Source organism: Poeciliopsis prolifica, unplaced genomic scaffold, assembly GCF_027474105.1.
Source record: "Poeciliopsis prolifica strain line A6 unplaced genomic scaffold, Auburn_PproV2 SCAFFOLD002, whole genome shotgun sequence".
NCBI classification, from domain to species: Eukaryota; Metazoa; Chordata; class Actinopteri; order Cyprinodontiformes; family Poeciliidae; genus Poeciliopsis; species Poeciliopsis prolifica.
In genome coordinates this window covers 9,908,704-9,927,730 of record NW_026562377.1, presented here as the reverse complement: position 1 = coordinate 9,927,730, position 19,027 = coordinate 9,908,704, and the positions used below count along the sequence as shown (strand labels likewise).

General features: G+C 38.1%; 1 protein-coding gene across 4 annotated transcripts in view; it reads right to left on the bottom strand.

Annotated features, from left to right (window-relative positions):
• Positions 1 to 319: 319 nt before the first annotated feature.
• Positions 320 to 19,027, bottom strand: part of kdm4b (lysine (K)-specific demethylase 4B) — a 48,457-nt gene continuing 29,749 nt past the window's right edge. For 3 of the 4 annotated variants that reach the window (XM_055046216.1, XM_055046233.1, XM_055046243.1), the window contains 14 exons: positions 15,294 to 15,490; positions 14,917 to 15,188; positions 14,583 to 14,779; positions 14,140 to 14,263; positions 11,581 to 11,741; positions 11,293 to 11,491; positions 10,309 to 10,385; positions 10,073 to 10,128; positions 9,810 to 9,918; positions 6,823 to 7,029; positions 6,263 to 6,442; positions 5,469 to 5,588; positions 3,519 to 3,611; positions 320 to 2,320 (listed from right to left, as the gene is read on the bottom strand). In XM_055046216.1, the coding sequence (XP_054902191.1) occupies positions 1,832 to 2,320; positions 3,519 to 3,611; positions 5,469 to 5,588; positions 6,263 to 6,442; positions 6,823 to 7,029; positions 9,810 to 9,918; positions 10,073 to 10,128; positions 10,309 to 10,385; positions 11,293 to 11,491; positions 11,581 to 11,741; positions 14,140 to 14,263; positions 14,583 to 14,779; positions 14,917 to 15,188; positions 15,294 to 15,490 (2,481 nt within the window). In that variant the 3' untranslated portion in view covers positions 320 to 1,831. The remainder of the gene's footprint in view (positions 2,321 to 3,518; positions 3,612 to 5,468; positions 5,589 to 6,262; positions 6,443 to 6,822; positions 7,030 to 9,809; positions 9,919 to 10,072; positions 10,129 to 10,308; positions 10,386 to 11,292; positions 11,492 to 11,580; positions 11,742 to 14,139; positions 14,264 to 14,582; positions 14,780 to 14,916; positions 15,189 to 15,293; positions 15,491 to 19,027) is intronic. The other variant, XM_055046224.1, reaches the window with a different exon arrangement.

Genomic DNA, 19,027 nt, shown 5'->3' with positions numbered 1-19,027 from the left:
TGGGCAATAGATTTTTTTTATTATTATTTTAAGATCGGTGCTGGAGCTTTGCAGTAATGAGCTAATAGATATAAAGTGACAGTTGCCAAACTTAGGAAGAGGTTTATGAGTTATTTATTTTACTAACATGTAAGTTGCATATATGATCATGACTTTAGTTTTCAGAAAAACCACCCCAAAAAAACAAAAATAATTTAATTACATTTACAGCGACAAGCTTTAATCATAACAACTAATAAATATCAGGTGTTAGTACCTCTGCATTCCAATTATTTGACCAAGAAAGAATAAAAAAGTTCATTGAATAACACAAAACACAAATGAGTTGGCCAAAAGCAGCCCACTTTAATCCCCATGAGTTAATTTTTCTTTGAATGGATCTCATTTGAAACACACCTCTGCTCAAACGTTTAAATTGCGACAGAATATAGGGAGAAATAATGTGACATTTACAAATGTGAATCACAACACAAGGCCTGCGGTCCGTGTTACAAGAAATCTGTTTGTCAGTAGTTTATGCATTTCTGTAGCACAGAATGAACATATGCAGGAAAAACAGGAAACAGGATTTGTGGTCAGCAGTACAAATTGAGTAATGGGCTTGTAAAACCTAACCAAAAATCAAGGTATTCATATTAATGATGAGCCAAGTTTGTGAATTCACTTCAGAAAAAAGACATAGAAAGAGTAGAATAATAGAAAAACAGACATACAACAAATTACAATATAGTTTTTTTTTACTTACAATTGAAATTCAAATACGGTGCAATATATGGTTTTATTTTTTTGGTTCCTACAAATGTTTCCAGTTGCTGAACTTCCTATGTTTTGGCAGGTTTAAGTACAATTAGGAGCTTCGTGATATTAAACCACAACACTGACAAACAGCAGAACACCAGGGACTAATTGATAATATCAGGAACGTAATTGTGAACATGCCGATTGTGAACGTGGAAAATTTCTGGGTCGTCATACGTGGCCTCTGCTTGTAGGAACCCTGAGATTGTGTTGGTGTGAGGAAAAAAAAAAACCCAACAAATTTAACGGGGAGCCACCACATGATGTTAACACAAAATGTCCTCTGATAACTACGTCACTAAACTTCAATGCATCCTCCAGACAAATCTACTAGTGTTTGCATTCAACATGTTTGCTCTATTACAAATAATTCTTTCAATATTTAACAAAGACATTTAAATACTGAGTTCCCGCTACAATACATTTCTCTTGTAACCCCGTTTCCCCAGTTTATGCCTGAAAATATGACAAGAATACACTTCGACTAAAAGGAGAGCCTGCAGCTGGATGATGCGGGTCCACCTGATGATATCCAGGCTACCACTAGCTGGATTTAAAAACGGATGTTGCTGGTCACTTGAAGGCTGCCATAATGCTTTAGTTTCTGTGGGAAGAACATGGGAGTGTGCCATAATTGAACAGATGCAACAAAGTATGGAACAGACGCCAACCTGGAGAATTATTTATATCAACACGAAGGAAAGAAAAGCACAGCAGCTGCCAAAAAAAAGTCTGAGAAAGAAAAAAAATTCTAATGTTGGAAAAAGAAAACAAACAAAAATAAAATAAAAAAAACAAGTTGCTGCTATGGTGCTGCCCCAAAGCAAGCAGAAGCACCACTGCAGACACGACTGCTCAAAAATATAAAAAAAGACCATGCATTAAAAGAGTGCTTTTATTTTCTGTTTCCTCCTCCTCCTCTCACCTCGGAAACATGTGTCTATTGAAACAGCACTCAGAGTTCCTCTTCGTTAGCTTACTTCCTGTTGGCTCAGCCACTGTCAGCTGACTAATAACATGGTGGAGATGATTTCTAATACACTGGGCCTGGGGCTTCGTCCTGAGGAAAACGTGAGTGGAGGAGTGTCTCCATGTAGGAAACGTAGCCGCTGCTTGGTGTGTAACTGTCGGCCATGTGCTGCGGTGGTGGTAGCGGTGGTGAGGAGGAGGATGGAGCAGATAGGAAGGGGTCAGAGTTCAAAGTGGCCTGAAAAGGGGTGGGCTGATGAGTCGGCGGAGGCTTGGAGACCAGAGGAGGCTCAGCGAGGTTGTCGCCTGTGTCCATTGGGGTCTCTGCGTCCATCTGAACGCTGCTGACGGTAGTGGGGGCTTCCTGATTGGTAGTAGGAGTCATGGAGGGAGGCTCCACGGTTGGCTGAGTGGTAATACTGTGATTCTGCTGTGCGGGTGCAGAAAGTGGAACCGGGGTGTTAGCCCCAACTGAGCTGGAGGGCAGCCGGCGGCGCTTCGCTGCTTGAGCTTCATCAACTGGGCGAACTTCCTCCTGTGGGGTAGGTAAAGCCTGGAAGCAGACAGAAAAACAAATAGAAAACTTCAACAAGTTGAAATAAGTCATCTTTACCACATTTTTATATCCCTGCGCTTCCATCATTCTCGATCCCAGGACGTTTTTACACAAACAGTGACTTAGTGACAGAGGTCAAAGCTGATGAAGTGGGAGGAGTTTCTGCAGATGCAATTGTTTTAGGACTCAGCACTCACATTGAAACTGCTATGGAAAATATCATAAAAGGCAATCCAGATCTCATTGTCAAAATGTGTGTTAATCAAAGCGTTAATTTTTAATCAAAGATAAAATTTCATTAAAAAAATAATTGCTAAAGTTCAGTAGCCCAAAAGACACCTGAAGTTTGAATTTAAAAACATTAATAGACTGTGGTGCCCTGAGGTCTTCAAGAAGGCCGCTCTACAGGCCGTAATAATAAAATTATATCTTGCTGTGCATTTTATTGCTTGTGCACACAGCAAGGAATTTGATATGAGTTTCACATCCATTTAGATTAAAAGCACGTGAAGTACTTTGCATATAATCAGAAGATGGCTTTCTGAAAATCTAAGCAATCTGGGTGGCTTGTACAACAAAAGCAACCGAGTTGAATATGCAGAGCTAGAACTGTTTTTGATTTTAAAACCAATCATTTAAAAAGAATCTCAATATAATTTCTGTAATGCTGATTATCGCCACCATTTTATCAACACTTTTATGTCGAAAACCTCTAGTGGCCAAACAAATGTTAGCATCAGATTATTTTCCAGTGTTTATGCTGAAATGCTAAAATCAACATAGTCAGGGCTGTTTAATGCTGCTTGCTATCATTTATCTGTTGGGGAACTATCAAATAAAGTAGAATTTGCAGTAGAAATACTGCCTCAAAATTCCTTTTTAATTCATGAACAGGAAAATCAGAGTTTAAGACTCATTTGAGTGACTGTGGTGCAGCCTGCGACATCACCTAGTCATCTGTGAAAGACAGTAATGCAGGTTTGTTTTGCTTTCTGGCCATCACAAGCTTGGTTAAGTAAAAAAATAGACATTAGAAGTGAGGTATGAGAACCACAGGACATTTGAACTCCAACATGGTAATGACTTCTTAAGCACAAGGGAGTCACACATGAATGCATTCTCTGTTTGGTGTCTCATTTGCTCTAAATGGACTTTAATTAGACAGCAGAAAGTAAAGTTTGAGTAAAATACTCACCAGTCGAGCTCTAACTCTTTTAGGTAATTCATGATCCAGCTGGAAGATCTCTGACTGTTTGAGCATCAACTGACTTTGATCCTGAAACTCCACCTAAATGAAAGTATTAAACAATGAATTAGTTAGAAATTTCAATCGTTTTTGCTTTTGTAAAACAGAAAATATTTGGCATCACTTTGAAACTGGTAATCATGAGAGGTTAAACTGGAAAGAAACTGCCTTCATTGCACAACAAAGGGGAACACAGCGGGGAATAAATGACAGAGAGGAAATCAGATTTGTTCTGAGTAAAAATTCAAATGTAAGCCAGGAAACCCAACCTGGGCCCGTCTCACTCAGCGCTACAACAATGGAACCATCAACCAACATGTGCTGCTGTCAAATTATCCTTGACCATGGCATTGAACCAAAGCTGCTCACTGACTGGATCAGAGCCTCACTTAAGCTCCTTAAATATAAATGTAGATTTTAACAATATTTCGCAAAAGAGGAAAAAGGTCAGGGTTCTGACTCTGGCTGCTTGAACAGCTGGAGGATTGTTTTTCTTTTTTTTTTTTTGTTTTGTTTTGTTTTAGTTTAGCGCTAAAACATGTCAAAGATACTGAATAGAAAAACTTAATGACACAAAAATGACTCTTGTGGAGGTCATTTAGAAAACTGCAACAGCAATACTAACAGTAATAAAACACCTATGAAAAAGTATTCACACCTTTGTGAATCTTTTTACATCCCATCACAAAGAGGAGATTAATTAATGTGGAAGCATTATGATAACTCAAAAGACTTTAAGCTGTAATTGCAAGGTAAGGAGGTTGGGTAAATATTGTTTTGGGGGGAATGCATATGCGAGTCGCTTTTCAGATTTATGGAAAGAAAATTAAAATTGCCACTCATCATTTTCACTATTATGTGAAAATGTCAGTGTCACATAACGTCTAGGTAAAACACACGAGTGTAAAGTGACATTTTAAAAATAGCATAGGTGAAATCACAAGAGATATTTTAGAAATTATGCAAGTGACCAATGGAAAAAAATAAAAAAATAAGCAGCTGGAGACATCCACTACAACAAATTGGATACAGAAACAAGAATCAAGGCAAAATCTGGAGAAGAATGTTTACATTTTCCTGCTAAACATGCATCTGTGTCTTTCTGCTTCCAAGTTAATTTGTGGATGTCCCTTTGTTTGTAAAAGTCCTAGAAATTAGGTCACTTCCACGTTTCCCCATTTTATAGAACCATTGCATGTTCCACATCACATCTTAAATTTGTTGTTACTGCAGTATCACTGTTTGCAAAGAATGACCCTGGAGTGCAGTAAGTTAGTGTCTGAATAGATGGTTACTAAATTGCTAGCTGTGTCCTTAATATATTTGGAGACATTTTAATGATGCATAAAATCTTTAAGAAGGTCAAGCCAAAACATCACGTCCAGTCAGACACAATCAACATTCATTAAAATGGATTTGAAGTGGAAATGATGAATGATTTTGTCCTTTAGAATTTCTATAGACTTTATCTGGTTTCCACATTTCCTTTTCAAAAGCAAAAAGACAATCTAGTTTCCAAACAGATGAACACTCAATTTTTTGCGTCGTATATTCAAGTTTGTTTTTTTTTTTTTTTTTTTTTTTTTTTTTTTACTAGATCAGTGTCTCATCTGCCAACCAGAGGAAGTGTGGAGTTGGCACTTACGGCATCACAGCAATGGGTCAATCTCCAAATTTGACCTATAAATTCTCCAAAGTGCATCTGTGCGACTTTATTCTTCACTTTATTTCTAAATGTGATTGTGCAACAATTCTCATGCAAGCATTTTTTTGTTATTAAAATTCTGTGTAACCCCTCGTTCCTCTGTTCAAAAAGCAATATATCAGCCTATTGTCACCTACAAAACTTTTTGTCTCACTTAAATTGCTGATGATTCAGGTTAACAGATTTCCACTCACCTGGTAGAGTTTGTGGACATGCTCTTTGACATAGGAAGCATTCAGGTTTTCACCATCCGGTGTACTGACCACAATCAGCTCCCCTGCATCAGGAGGACCGTTATGCAGACAGTCATGACTCTGGAAGAGGAAGGTCAAAGATGAGAGAACTGGAGGACAAATATAAAAGAAAAGCACTGAATTATAGAATTCTGCACAATTTCATTCATAGTTCTAGTTTTACATCTACAAGGGCTATCCTTATTTTCAGCTACTTACAGCTTAGTAAAAAGTTTGAACTTCTGAAATTCAGGGCAAGTATTTAAATTAGATTACTTGTATAGCTACGTTATGAATTCAACCTCCCTAGAAGCAACTTTTAATGATTTAATTTTGTTTCTTGCCATCTTTAAACAGCAAATATTAAAGGTTATCTATATTTGTATAGCGGAATACATTTTCTATACCTTCAGCCGTGGTTTAGTCGCTAGGATATATTTGTAGGCTTTGAAATGAAAATACCATACAGACTATAATCATAAGAATAGCTGCTTGGATTAATGGAGGAGAGGTCCTCCAAATTTTTCATATAAATATTCCAGACAAAACTTTCCTGAGTACTCAGTCTACCTTCCATTGCCTATAGCAAGTGGTTTCTTCATCACAAGAACACAAAGAAAAAATGAGATGGGGAATAAAAGTTTGCAAATACAAACATTTTTCAACATCCTTTTTTCTCTATACTTATTCAGACCTAGTAAATATTGAGATCAAATTCCAGACTGCATAACAACCCTGTTGGTGTAAACACTCACCACTATATTCTCTGGGTACACGTTGTCACAGTATGAGCCTTCTTCAAAGTTGACCTCGTAGAACGTCTGCGTTGCAATGCCAATGATGGTGCAGTGGTAGTACCAACTGTCGGATTTCCGCCCAATCACCTTGAGACCCAGGTCTAGACCCTGAGGAGCAGGTTTAGGGGCTGTCCGAGGCTTCAGACAAAAACAAGACAAGAGTCAGGACTGGGACTCAGCAAGAGCAATGTCTGGGTTATTCTATAATTATTAATCATGTTCAGTCTGGCATATAAAACCAAATATGAGTATCCCCAATTAGAAGTAAAAGTAATATTTAATGCAAGTATTTCAATATTATTTTTTAAAAGGAGTTTGAGATGGGTTTATCCAATTGACATGACACCGGCCTCGCCCCCTTGTGGAAGTAGAGCTGCCAGATTTGTACCATTACTGAACTGCAGTCAGAGAGCACACAAAATAATTCCAAGGGCCATAAATGGCCACCTGGTCACACTTTGAACATTCCTGATTTACACCAACGTAGCAGAAAAAGCAAAAAATGCAAACACACTCACCTTAATCACCTTATTCACCATCTGGATGCCCTTTTTATGTTTGTGGCAGGTGACTGACACCACGTAGGGCCAGTCTGCGGGTTTCATCACCACTCCAGCAATCTGGGCGCATGTGACATGGAAAGAGGTGGCGCAGTTCTCATGTGTGCACTGGATGCAGGCGCCGCGGTTAGGACTGGGGTTTGTTGTGTGGCAGAATACACATTTCTGTAAAGACAAAAAGCACACACTGAAACTTCAGTTCATCTTTAAGCATAGAGACATACTCTTTTCAATGCTGGAAACTCAAATTTTACCACCCATATTGACCAATTTTCCTCTTTTCTATCACTTTCTCTTACTACTCTCCATTTATACTTCATTTGCAGCTATTGGAATATTCTATATTTAAGACTAAACACTCGTTTGAAACTTTAAATCCTAACATATTAAAAAATATTTGACATGTTACAATTTAAGTTTTGTGTAATTGAAAAATCACTATTCCCCTTATCTAACATGATTCTTCAATCAGTGACAATGAAATTAGTATTTAGGATTAGAAGAAATGACTGGACATTCTGGCAAGGGAATACATAACAGCAGGATGACCAGCTCTCTTGCCAAACCTCCACTTCCGTGTGCACTGCGTAGGAAATCTCTTGGACCAGAGTAATCTGCAGAACTACAATTACAAGCAAATAAAATTATGAGCAAAGGACTAAAGCCTTTTTGAATTAGTATCTCTGGTGACCTAAATAACATCAATTCAACTCAAAAATGTTGTTGAATTTATGAGTTGGGTTCCTTACTGCCAGTTACTTGTGGTGCTGACTAACTTAGTAGTTTCCAAAGAGAAGAAACATCACATCATTTGTTTTGACAAATGTTAACTAAACAACACTAACTTGGATCAGTTGAAAACATCTACAATCAGAAACATTCTGTCTTTTAAATTCCCTTCTCTTTCCCTGTTTTATATAGCCTCTCCTTAAAAAATGAATGAAAATTAGAATGACTGAGCAGCTGAGCAACCAATCAATGAAAGAATAAATGTATTTTATCATCATGTCAATATTTCATTTTTGTTCCTGTACAGGTCAGTTTGCCTCCTATGATTGCTACCAGATAGCAGTTTTGAAACATCATGAAGACGGTGATATAAAAGCAAACAGCAAAACTCAGCAGCAACATTAATTGTGTTGCAGCTTGCTGCTGAATGTTCATATTAAGTCAGCAAATAAGACAGTTCACTATACATCTCTTTAAAAGTAAACTGCTGACTTTGGCTGCAAACAAGGCGATGCAATACCTATATAAAAATACATTGAAAGTGTGCATTTTGTTGACTGTGGGATTTTTGCGTTTTAAGGTTTTACTAACAACTTTGTCAAAATGAAATTGGTGTATATAAACTATAAACCTATATAATTTTTTCTCCCAATCATACTTTTGTTGGGAAATATACACCACAATCACTTCAAAAAAGACCCTTGGCTCCACTGAAATCTTATTATTTGGCAAAGGTATACATTTATTTACCTAAGACCTTCAGCAATTCCAAAGAGTACCAGCGTCAAGACTGTACGTCACGCTTCAATGCTGGTTAAGACGCAGAACCTTATTACAGTTTTCATCCTAACCATTTGGAACGGCTCTTTTACAATGAAAATATATTTCTGCATCAGCTTGAAGGTGTTTCTGACATTTGTCATTGTCAGAATGAAGAACAAATCAGTATTGACATCAGTTTCGCCTTTATCAATATATATTTTCTATTTTCATCTTTAAAATCTCTACAAATCTGGAAACTTAATTAGTATTGTAAAAGTAAACATACATATGATATAAACAGCTTATTCCAATTCTTGCATGATCTAAACTTGCATGTTGATTTACCCGGTTTTTACCAGCATGTCATTGCTAAATTTAAAGTCCTTTTGGATTGAACTACTTAAAGGGATAATTAATATAAAGACAAGTTGATGTTAAATCTTTTCTTAGTTCTGGATTCTGCAACTGAAGCAAAATTATGATTTGTTGATTATGATTTACAACTTCTTAACTATAAATACACTGCTGTAGAATGTAAAAAATGTAATCTAATTTTGGCCAAAATCACATCTTTTTAGGATTTTCACCATCCAACGATGGCCTATAAAATCCAACACAACAATGACAAGTTTCCTGAGAGGCAAATGTTGAAGAGTAAAAGGGTGACACGGTGACTGGAGAACACAGCGCAATATAAACTGGTTCCATGTGTGCGTGCTCACATTTGATCAGACCAGTCATCCGAATCATTAGAGCGCACAGCTTCTTCTCAAAGCTTTTTAAGTAGAGACGGAAGAAACCTTCTCTGACAGCGCATCAATGCAAATGTCACCCAGCTTGTCTTTGATAGATTATTCACAGAGAAGATGAGGCTGAGAGGTGACATTATTTGTGCGTTTGTGGTAATGTAGCAGCAAGTGCTACGATCACTCGCCACAGAGCAGAGACTACAAAAGAGGGACTGTAATAAAACAAAAACAGCAAAAGGAAAGAACAAAATAAGTTGTGTTTAAAGATGAGGCAGCAATGGGGAAATTGCCTTCAACCCACGGGATCGATGCAGTTCATTTGGCGCAGTGAGAAATGACAGCTGATTATTCAGCCATTCCCCTCAGCATGTCTGTTTTACTCCACTTCTCAAAAAAAAAAAACTACAATCTATCAATCCACCAGGAAAGGAAGCAGGGCAACAGAGAAAGTGACAGACACAAAGGCAATGAACAGGAAAGAAAGCAATCCGCTTCAGAGTAGGAAAAGACTGGAGGAGCGCAGGAGGCCCTGGAGACTTTATAAGCGTACAGAAAAAAATCATCATGGCGAGCACCAATACAGAAAAGTTTTTACTTTCCCCAGAGACGGCTGGTAATATAAAGAAAGTTGAACTCTGCCTGTTTAATAATAAACTATGGAATGAGACTTGTGCACACCTCGTATTTGTCTCCATCTGCACTTACCAAACTCTTGCGGGTTTCTGGGACAGCACTGACATCCACCGGCTCCCTGTCGATAGCGTTGACAAAGCGAGCTTCTGGCACACCGATGGCACAGATGACGTGGGCCCATCTGAAGTTAAAATCAGACAGGAAAGAAATTTTTAAACAAAAAAAACCTTGCTCTTCTAAGGACAAAATGTCAAACTCTTTTGCTATAAATGCATCTTTCTGATTAATTTAACATTTCAAATATATAAACTTACAAAAGGTCTGCAAGCACTCACCTGTTGTCTGTTGTCATCTTCAGTGCTCCTCCACGAAGGTTGCAGAGGCAGCATTCCTAGAACAACAGATACATTCTTTATAATCAAAGGTTTGAGCTGAAAAATCCTAATTCTTTTAGTACACCTCACATTTCTCTGGATATTTCTTGAACATGCATGACGACTTAACAAATTAGTGAAGTGAATTAGCCATTATTCTCCATCTTTGTGTGAACATCATCTAAGTGTTCACTCACCACTACCCAGGCTTCCGCTGTACACCTGGTGCAGGTCCAGGAATTCCTGACAGACTCTGGCTTCAAACCGTAACAACCTGAAAGAGAGGAGATGATGATTATTATATGACATATTATGACATATTTTTAATTTTGTATAAGTGGAAGTGTACAACACAGAACGGCCTGCAGGGCCACCTTTCCTGCGGTTCTCTGCTAGAACACATTTGAACACCAAACCTCCTTGCTAAGCAATTGTTTTTCCTGTTAATAAATAGCCCAATTTTCTCACTCCAATTCCCAATTTGAGGTTACCAGCAAACAGACCAGCAGATTTAAAAAACACCAGGACATGTTTCAAAGATTTTTAGTTGAATGTTCAGCCCAGAAGACTGAGGAACAAAAACAATGGGAATGCACAACTGGCATTTTTGACAGGAGTTCTTTCTGCTTTATGTATTCCTATCAATAGCAGCGCTGTTTCAGCAGCTCTTCCCAGGATGACTAACGAACCGGCCTTGAAGGTGTGTTCCAGGTTTAGGGATAATAAGAACCCAGGAGGGTTAATGTGTGTGTTGTGGACTTCGTGTATATGTGTTAGTGATGTGATTTATGAGTTTGTTAGTTTGGGTTCATACAAACAAAGTCCATCAGGCATTTCAAGAAACTCACATTATTCATTTGAAATCTATTTTTTCCATACTAGAAGGAGATTTTTTTTTTATATGTATGATTACACAATGAGTATTTATTTTAAATTAGTACATTTACAGTTACAGTGACAAAACGTAATCCACAAAAGTTTTATCTAACTAAATATAACTCGGTTTGAATGTTTATATGATTTAATAAGGCACAAAAATTAAGGATCTGAGAAATGTAAACAGTATTTCATTTAAATCCTAAATCATATTAGTTGGTTAGGGTGAAGGAAGCTCCTTTCATAATATTCTAACATACTTTCAGTTGCGTAGTATACTGTTTATTAATTAGCTTAGTACTTACTGGCATGAACTTGCATGGCGCAACATTTACACTGGATCAAAAGGCTGGATCCATCTTCCCCGATGTGGTAATTTGTGGGTGGTGGTTCTGTGTTGACTGCTCCTACACTGAAGCACATCTCTGGGACCAGTGGTCGAGTTGAAATACCATGTCGAGGTAGGGAGGTTTCAGGGGTCAAACTGATAGCATCTCTGTTTGGCTTGAATGGAATGGAAATGAGATATTCAATTTCTGAGTAATCATGTGTATCCTCCAAAAAAGTGTGTACGCAGCAGTTTGTGTTTCTACCTTCACGTAGGTACAGAAAAGTGAACAGACAGCACAGTATGGTTCAAGTCCAGCCACGGCAGCATTGAAGGACTTCTCAGCCAAAAAGTTTGGGGAGTGATTCCGCCATAAGTGTTCCTGTTTCTTCATGCTGCTATCCATCGGCATTTGAGAGGACAGCTCTGTGGACAAAGACACAAAAAAGCATGAGTGAAAACTCGTATTATTCAGTAAATCACTCTTTTGTCGTCTGATGGGTTAAGCTTCTTCCTAACTAACTTCCCACTCTGAGAGGTAAACACTCAACCAACTCTCCCTCCAACTCCTCTTCCTTTCATAAATTAATGAGACTGAGTCAACAGTTTAACTAGGATTCACAGACCACACACAATAGCGGTCGGTCACTCTTTATTTTGCAGCTTGCTCTTGACTCTGAGCCAGGTATTATTTAATGACTCATATGGAGCCTGAGTGTGTTTTACTAATTTTAGGCTTAAGGCAACCTTTAAAAACTTTTCATAGGTTTACGAACCGGGCACCAAGGCAATTTACTGCTACTGAAAAACTTAGGATTAAAGGTGACTTAAATAATTGAAGGCCCACAACTACTCCAAGACTTTATATGGTTCTTTAATTAGTAATGGTTGGCAGCCTAGAATATTCAGATTAAAAAAAACAAAAAAAAAAAAAATCAATTTAATCAAACCTGACTTTCCCCAACTATGAAATTGGAGGATTCTAAGTGGAGGCTTTGCCAGATGGAACGGCTTTCCTACTATTATTTGATGGTTTCTGGAACATCCGACAGGGTGCGTAAAGTCTTCTTTTCCTCTGAGTGGATAGCTAGTTGCTCACTGACCAAGTTTTTTTTTTTTTTTTTTTTTTTTTTTTTACTTTTGATGTCAAGCCTTATCCAATCAGGGATGTCTGATCTGGAGCCACAGCATTGGGAGCTCAGGGGTTGAATCCTTCTCAAAAGGCAAAGTTCTTAGCCTAACAATGGCCCTGGGTCTTCTTCTATTGTAGGGTTCATTGTCCTTTTTGATCTTTACTGGACTTCCTGCCTGAAGATTACAATTGACTTTCCTCCTTCCGCATGGGGTTTTCCACAATACAGAAATGCTTCATTGGTTAGTTCTGTTACCAGACTGTCTTGGGTCAATAATGATGTCAACATCATGTGTACAAAGAAAGTGCATGATCTTATGCCTTTCACGCTCTCAGACCATCTGTGGACACCTCCCCTTACTAAGGGCAGCTTCTTATCTGTTTTGACTGCCTCCATGCTGGCAGTCAACAAAAGTGAACAAAATCTCTATTCCTTCATTTAACTAAAATATATAATCATTAGAAAGTTAATCTGATTTAACAAGTAAAAATGCCTCATATTGAAACCTTGATTTAATACAACGGTATTTATTTAAAAGAAAGCAAGAATATTTTTACCATTTGAAATTACATTCATAAAATATCTGCTTTTTGTCTTTTTTCCAAAGTGCTTATACTTTATTTTTCAATCATATTATGCATGGAAACAAAAGGATGGTCTCACCTATTTTTGACAGCCCCAACTGCAGAAAGACCCCTTTTTAAAAACTACAATATAAAGCATTTTTAAAGGATACCTGGAGGGATGTCTTGAAAAGAAACAGCAATAAGCTCGAAGGCAACACTGTAGTCAGTCCTTATATAATTGGTGATGAACACAAACAGCTCAAGCATCAATAATTTGCCACTCCGGGTCAGAATCAATTTTGCGGCGTAGCCCTTGAGCTACTGATCCACTTTGTTTTGTTAGGCCTGGACAGAAGTCAGGCAGATCTTTTCACAAGATTTCCCGTTAAACTGTTGTCTGTTTTCCCACCACTGCTTCTCCTCGTCCTCATTCTTTCCCACCATCCAGTCCTCTGAAGGACAGACTTGTAGTCCCCGGCCACACAAGCTAAAGTGACTTTGAAAGCAGGTAATTGGAAGTCATGATCCCTGGATCAATAAGTGTCAGTCAGAAAATGAAAAGAAAAAAAAAGGGAGCGAATAGGAAAAAAAAGCCTTGCCGTCTTGATTTCATTTATTCCAACAGGGAACTTTAGTCTAGCTTGTTTTTCTTTCCTCAGATCAATAAAACAAATAAAAATGGTGTCCTCTTCACTTTGAGCACTTTGATGGAGAGAACAACTACAGGGATGAATAACAGGAGGGATTGAAAAATTCTGTTTGTTTTAGGTCATAAGAAATTTTTCCAATGTTATTTTATTGCAGCTTTTTTATAAGATCCCATTAAGAACAAATTTAAAATGGCAATTTAAAGGGAGCACAAATTTAAAACAAGTCTGCTTCTTTTAACTGTTACTTTAACTGTTTGTATGACCTGAAAAAAAAGTATTGACTTTGCCATTTGCAGCTGTAGTTAAGACTTATGTGAAGCTCATTGTATTTTAACCCTGTTCAAATTTAGATGAAAATGCAAAGCTCCATCCTCATCTCTCAACCATCTGTTTACTTAAATAGTCCCTTATTTCATCTGTGCAGTCTTCCGACAGCACAGATGAAGAAAAAATAAATGAAAACAAAATCACACACCTTTCTCTGTGGTTGGGTCTTGTTTGACGATGGACAGAGGCGAGCGCATGGGTGGTTTACTAAGAGGATGGCGCCGACTTTTCTTCACCTCCTTTGGCATTTTCATCTTAGTGAAGGTCAGCTGCTGAAGTAATAATAATAACACATTCTTTAAGTTTTCAGTATTGTTGAATTTAACAACACAGTTGTCCTGGGTCATTTGCTGCATGTCTTTCCCCTCTCTCTATTCTATTTCTTGCCAAGTCACTGCTAAATAAAGGCCACTAGTGAATGAAACATACTTTTTAAAAATGTAACTATTCAAAGGTTGTTCCAGGATTCCTTTCTTGTAACAAATAGCTTTTGTGTATCATTTCATCTTGATTAAGTCATAATTACTGCCTTTAAGCTCATGCAAAATAATTATTTATTTAGACATTACAGTTTTATGCATGACTTTTTACCTGAGCAGTGTTTATTTCCATGCTCATGTCTTCGTTCTTAACCGACATTGTATCCACGTTCCTATTGGCAGATTTAGCAAACTGCTCAAATGCTTCTTCAAATCCAGATATGGGCCCTTGAATGTTTGACATCCTCTGCTGCTTTTTCAGCTTCTTGTCCTCCACGAAGTTTGGTGGCTTGATATCAAGTTCTTGCTCTGACAAAGACAATTAAGAAAGGTGCATGCTTAAGGTAAAGTTGGGGATTTAAAACCACTGTTGGTTTTAATGAAATCATTTTTTATTATAATTCTAGTTTGGAATGTGATAGTCTCATCTGCGGGCACCCACTAACCTTCTGCTGATGGGGTGTGCGATGCTTTCACAGGACTGTCTGCTGCCTTTGCAGCAGCTTCGGCAGCTTTCTGTTCCTCCTCACGTTCCAAGGCCTCCAAGGCCAACATGGCTTCCCTAGCTAAACGCTCTTCCCTCTCCTGTTTGCGCTGAGCCTCGCGCTCCTCCACCTGACGCTGATACTCAGCTGCATTCAGCTCAATTCCTTCTTCCGCCAGCACCTTCACCTCCTCAAGCTTAAGGCGCCGAACCTGCTTCATCTTGTTCAATGCTCTGATGTGCAGAAAACACAGGTAATTATGAATATTGGGTAATAAAAAGCAGATCTTTGTATATGAAGTCTCATAAACAAGAAACTTCAAATCATAATCCTCTTACTTCTGAAGGAGGTTTTGCCGGTAGGTGATCCTGTGCTGCCTCCAGCTCTCCAGTTCAGGACTGGACAACTCTGTAGCCTTCAGATGATCCAACACTGTGATGTCTCTGCCTTGTTTCCATAGCTCGTAGCGACTCGGTTGCAGGCAGCGAACAAACACATCCATTGAGATTTTCACCATGTCCTTCCGGCAGGAACACTGCAGGGATAGAAAAAACAAGACAAAAATGAACACAAATGCACAGAGAGAACTTTGTTAGAGCAGAGAAATGCTGCAGGTAAAAAATGATGCAAACTCTCTGTAATAAATGTTTAAAAAGCTTCGAACCTGTGAATAAATGTCACTCTGGTGTTTTCAGTCAAACTACAGATGTTTGACTGAAATCCCAGAGCAGCAAGATTACAAATGTGTTGGGGCACAAATTATGCAGAACTCTTCTTTTCTCTCTTTCCATCAGATTAATTATGGTGCAATTGATGTATCTTGCCTTGAGCCTAAAAAGGCAATAAAGCTTTAACAGATTTATAGTCAGAATGATTTCAGAGAGCAATTTATTGTTTTAAAGGTCAAAAAGACACTGCATATAGGATTTAAAAAGAGGGATTCAAAATATCAGGAGGGTAAATCAGTAAACATGCAGTGACTTGCAAAAGTATTCACACCTCTTGAACTTTTGAACTTTCCCATTTTGTCACATTCCAACCACCAACTTCAATCTTTTTTATTGGCAGACTTGGAAGAGAGCATCTGGACATAAATTTCAGTTTTGCCTGGATTTCGAAATAGATTGGGACTTTGCCAAAAATCAAGTCTTTTTCATCTTCTAACAGGTTATTTTCTAGGACTCCCATGTATTTTGCTAGAATTGTATCCAGAAAAACATGCCGTATCATCTGACCAATGATGAGGCAGAATTTCATCTCTGGTACTTCACATATTTGCGGTATCCCTTCAATAACTTGTGGCAAACTGGGCTTCTTCAAGCTTTTGTCTCGCCACTCTTCCATTAAGGCCAGTTCTGGCGTGACTAATGCTTGTGCCATCAAGATTCTCCCACCTGCGCTGTAAATCTCCACAGCTGCTTCAAAGTTATGATGCGTTTCTTCTGATTAATGCTCTCCTTGCCCCAGGTCCTGGTCGATTTGCACTCGTGCCATACCCTTATATTCATTTTGGGATGATGGAACAACATGCTGAAAACTAGAAATGCTGCTTTGAAATTTCACCCTGTCTTCTCTGCTACTTTCTCCTTCACTTGTCTGACATTTTTATGATATTCATGATGTTGTTTGGATTATTTTTAAAACATTTATTACATTGAGATGGACTCCATTCGCAAATTTCAAACTTGTAAAGGCAATTGATTGCACTGTAATTTAAGTAGGGGTAACAGAGTTATGGGGGCTGAATATCAATGTTTTTGAAAACCTTGTTTTCTTTTCAGTTACTCTTCCAATTATGCACCACTACTTAATTATATTGAGAATTGAGAGTGCAATATGATGCAATGTAAAAAGGTTTATGAGATATGAATATGTTTAAAAAGCACTTGTATTTCAGTACAAAAAAAAAATGTGTGACAGACGCATCTGTTCACACTTCAAAATGTCTCCACATCTGTCAATGACAACATTGAACTCTGTGAATTATTCTGCTGAGTGAAGAAGGCAGCAGCTGTGTAATGTAGCAAAAGCACAGAAATTACAAAACAAACTGGCAAAAAAAAAGAAGAAAAAGTCCAGAAAGACGTGAAATAAAACCAGCAGTGATTCAACAAACAGAAATGAAGGTAGGATAGATGGTGGAAGGGTGAAATGTTTTCTTTTTTGCTTTGCTTGCTGTATTACATTCTGGCCCACCATCAGCCTGTGAGCTGTACTCAGAGCCTTATGTTCAATTATGGGAAAACACAACAGCTCAAACAGCCACAGCAAAACAATATCCAGCCAACATCTCATCTTGGCACCACTTGACAGGCGGAAACATTAAAATATGGTATTGGGTGGAGAGCACAGAATTGGAAGGGGGGGGGAGGTGCTGTGAGGGATTAGTCCATCTGACTGTAGCCATCATGAAACATGCAAAGGAGTGTACCAAAATGTGCTACTTTTCTTTATGTACAGCAAGTTGTTAGTATTTTCAAGGACCAAGAAAAATACATTTCATTGTCTGATAAGTACTAAACACATTTCAAGATGCCCAACACTTGAGATTACAAACATGCCAAGGCAGACAGTCAATGAACCACTTGACTCCTAATGGAGCTAAATTGTTTACTCAAAAGCAAACAGGAAGCCTGAGGCCTTTTAATGGACCCTTGAACTCAATGATAGTGCAATAAACTTTGATTTGTCTGCTGTGACCCACTGAGGCCACAAAACTAAGATTATCTAATTCAGTTTTATATGAAGGAGCACCTCATATGAATGAACTGACAAAGTATTCACAGGTCTTGATTTTTTTTCCATGTCATACTACAATCACAAACATCTATCTATTTCATTAGGTATTACGACCAACACAAAGCAGAGCAGTGAAATAGTAGAAAATTGTAAATGCTTTTACAAATATAAAAAGTGACATTCATTTTCAAGCTGCTATGCTTTATTCCAATAGTTCTACATTTTACTATCTTTAAAGATCCCATCACTCCAACAGTAAAATACATGAGCACAACAAAATACATTTTCACAAATTATCAGCAATATTATATGGATATATTCATTGATATGGGTCTGACGTTCACAGCATGGCAGAGGTATATGCAGTGTAAATCTGACTGGTTTAAAACATTTCCTGTGTGCTGGCGAAGTGGACAGCCAAGAAGAGAAGCATACGATGTAAATCTGTGGTAAGAGTCTACTCTCTCTGTCAACTCCCTGGATGTTCATCTGTCTGGCGGATAAATCCACCACCAATTCCCTGGTTTTCCTCAAGGAACTATAGTTTTGCTCACACTAGTCAACCAGGGGTCCTTGCCTAAGATGAGGCCGACTATGACAGTCCTCTGACAATTTTTGCAGATGGCAAAATGGGGAGTTGATGGAAGTCTGCAGTGCAGAGGGTGAAGAGGAACCAGGCCACTACAATTCCCTATGGGACCCCTGTACTGCAGACCACCCTGTCAGAGTCACAATCCTGAATCTTCACATTCTGAGGATGATGTAGTCCAGTGGACATGTGGTCGTCCATTTCTGACAGCTCCAGCTTGTCCCTCAGAAGTACCAGCTGGATGCAATTAAAAGCACTGGAGAAATACAATAACAAGATCCTCACAGAGCTTCCAGGCTTCTTCAGGTGAGTCAGAGCTCAGTGCAGGGGGTAGATGATGTAGGGATGCTTAAGTAAGCAGGCCAGAATTCATGGGAAGATAGATACAGGGTAATCTTGGAAGAAGACTTGTTAAAGGCTGAAGTTCATTTTCAAACAAGATGACGACAGTAGTACAGTGTTTTAGAGCAACACATGACAAAATGGTCTAATCAAAGTCCAGACCTGAATCCACTAGACTGAATACAAATATACAAAGTTGCAGCTGTAAATGCTGAAAGACAGTTTAGAAAGAAAATAAAAAAAACACCCACTTGAGGGGTTAAGGCACATTTTATTGCCATATCTTTTATCTTGCAAAATCTTTTCAAAACCAATATGCCATTTTCATTCCACTTCACTACTATTCAGTAAATTCTGTTGGTTTATCAAAATAAATAAAAAAAAAAAGATTAATAAAATACT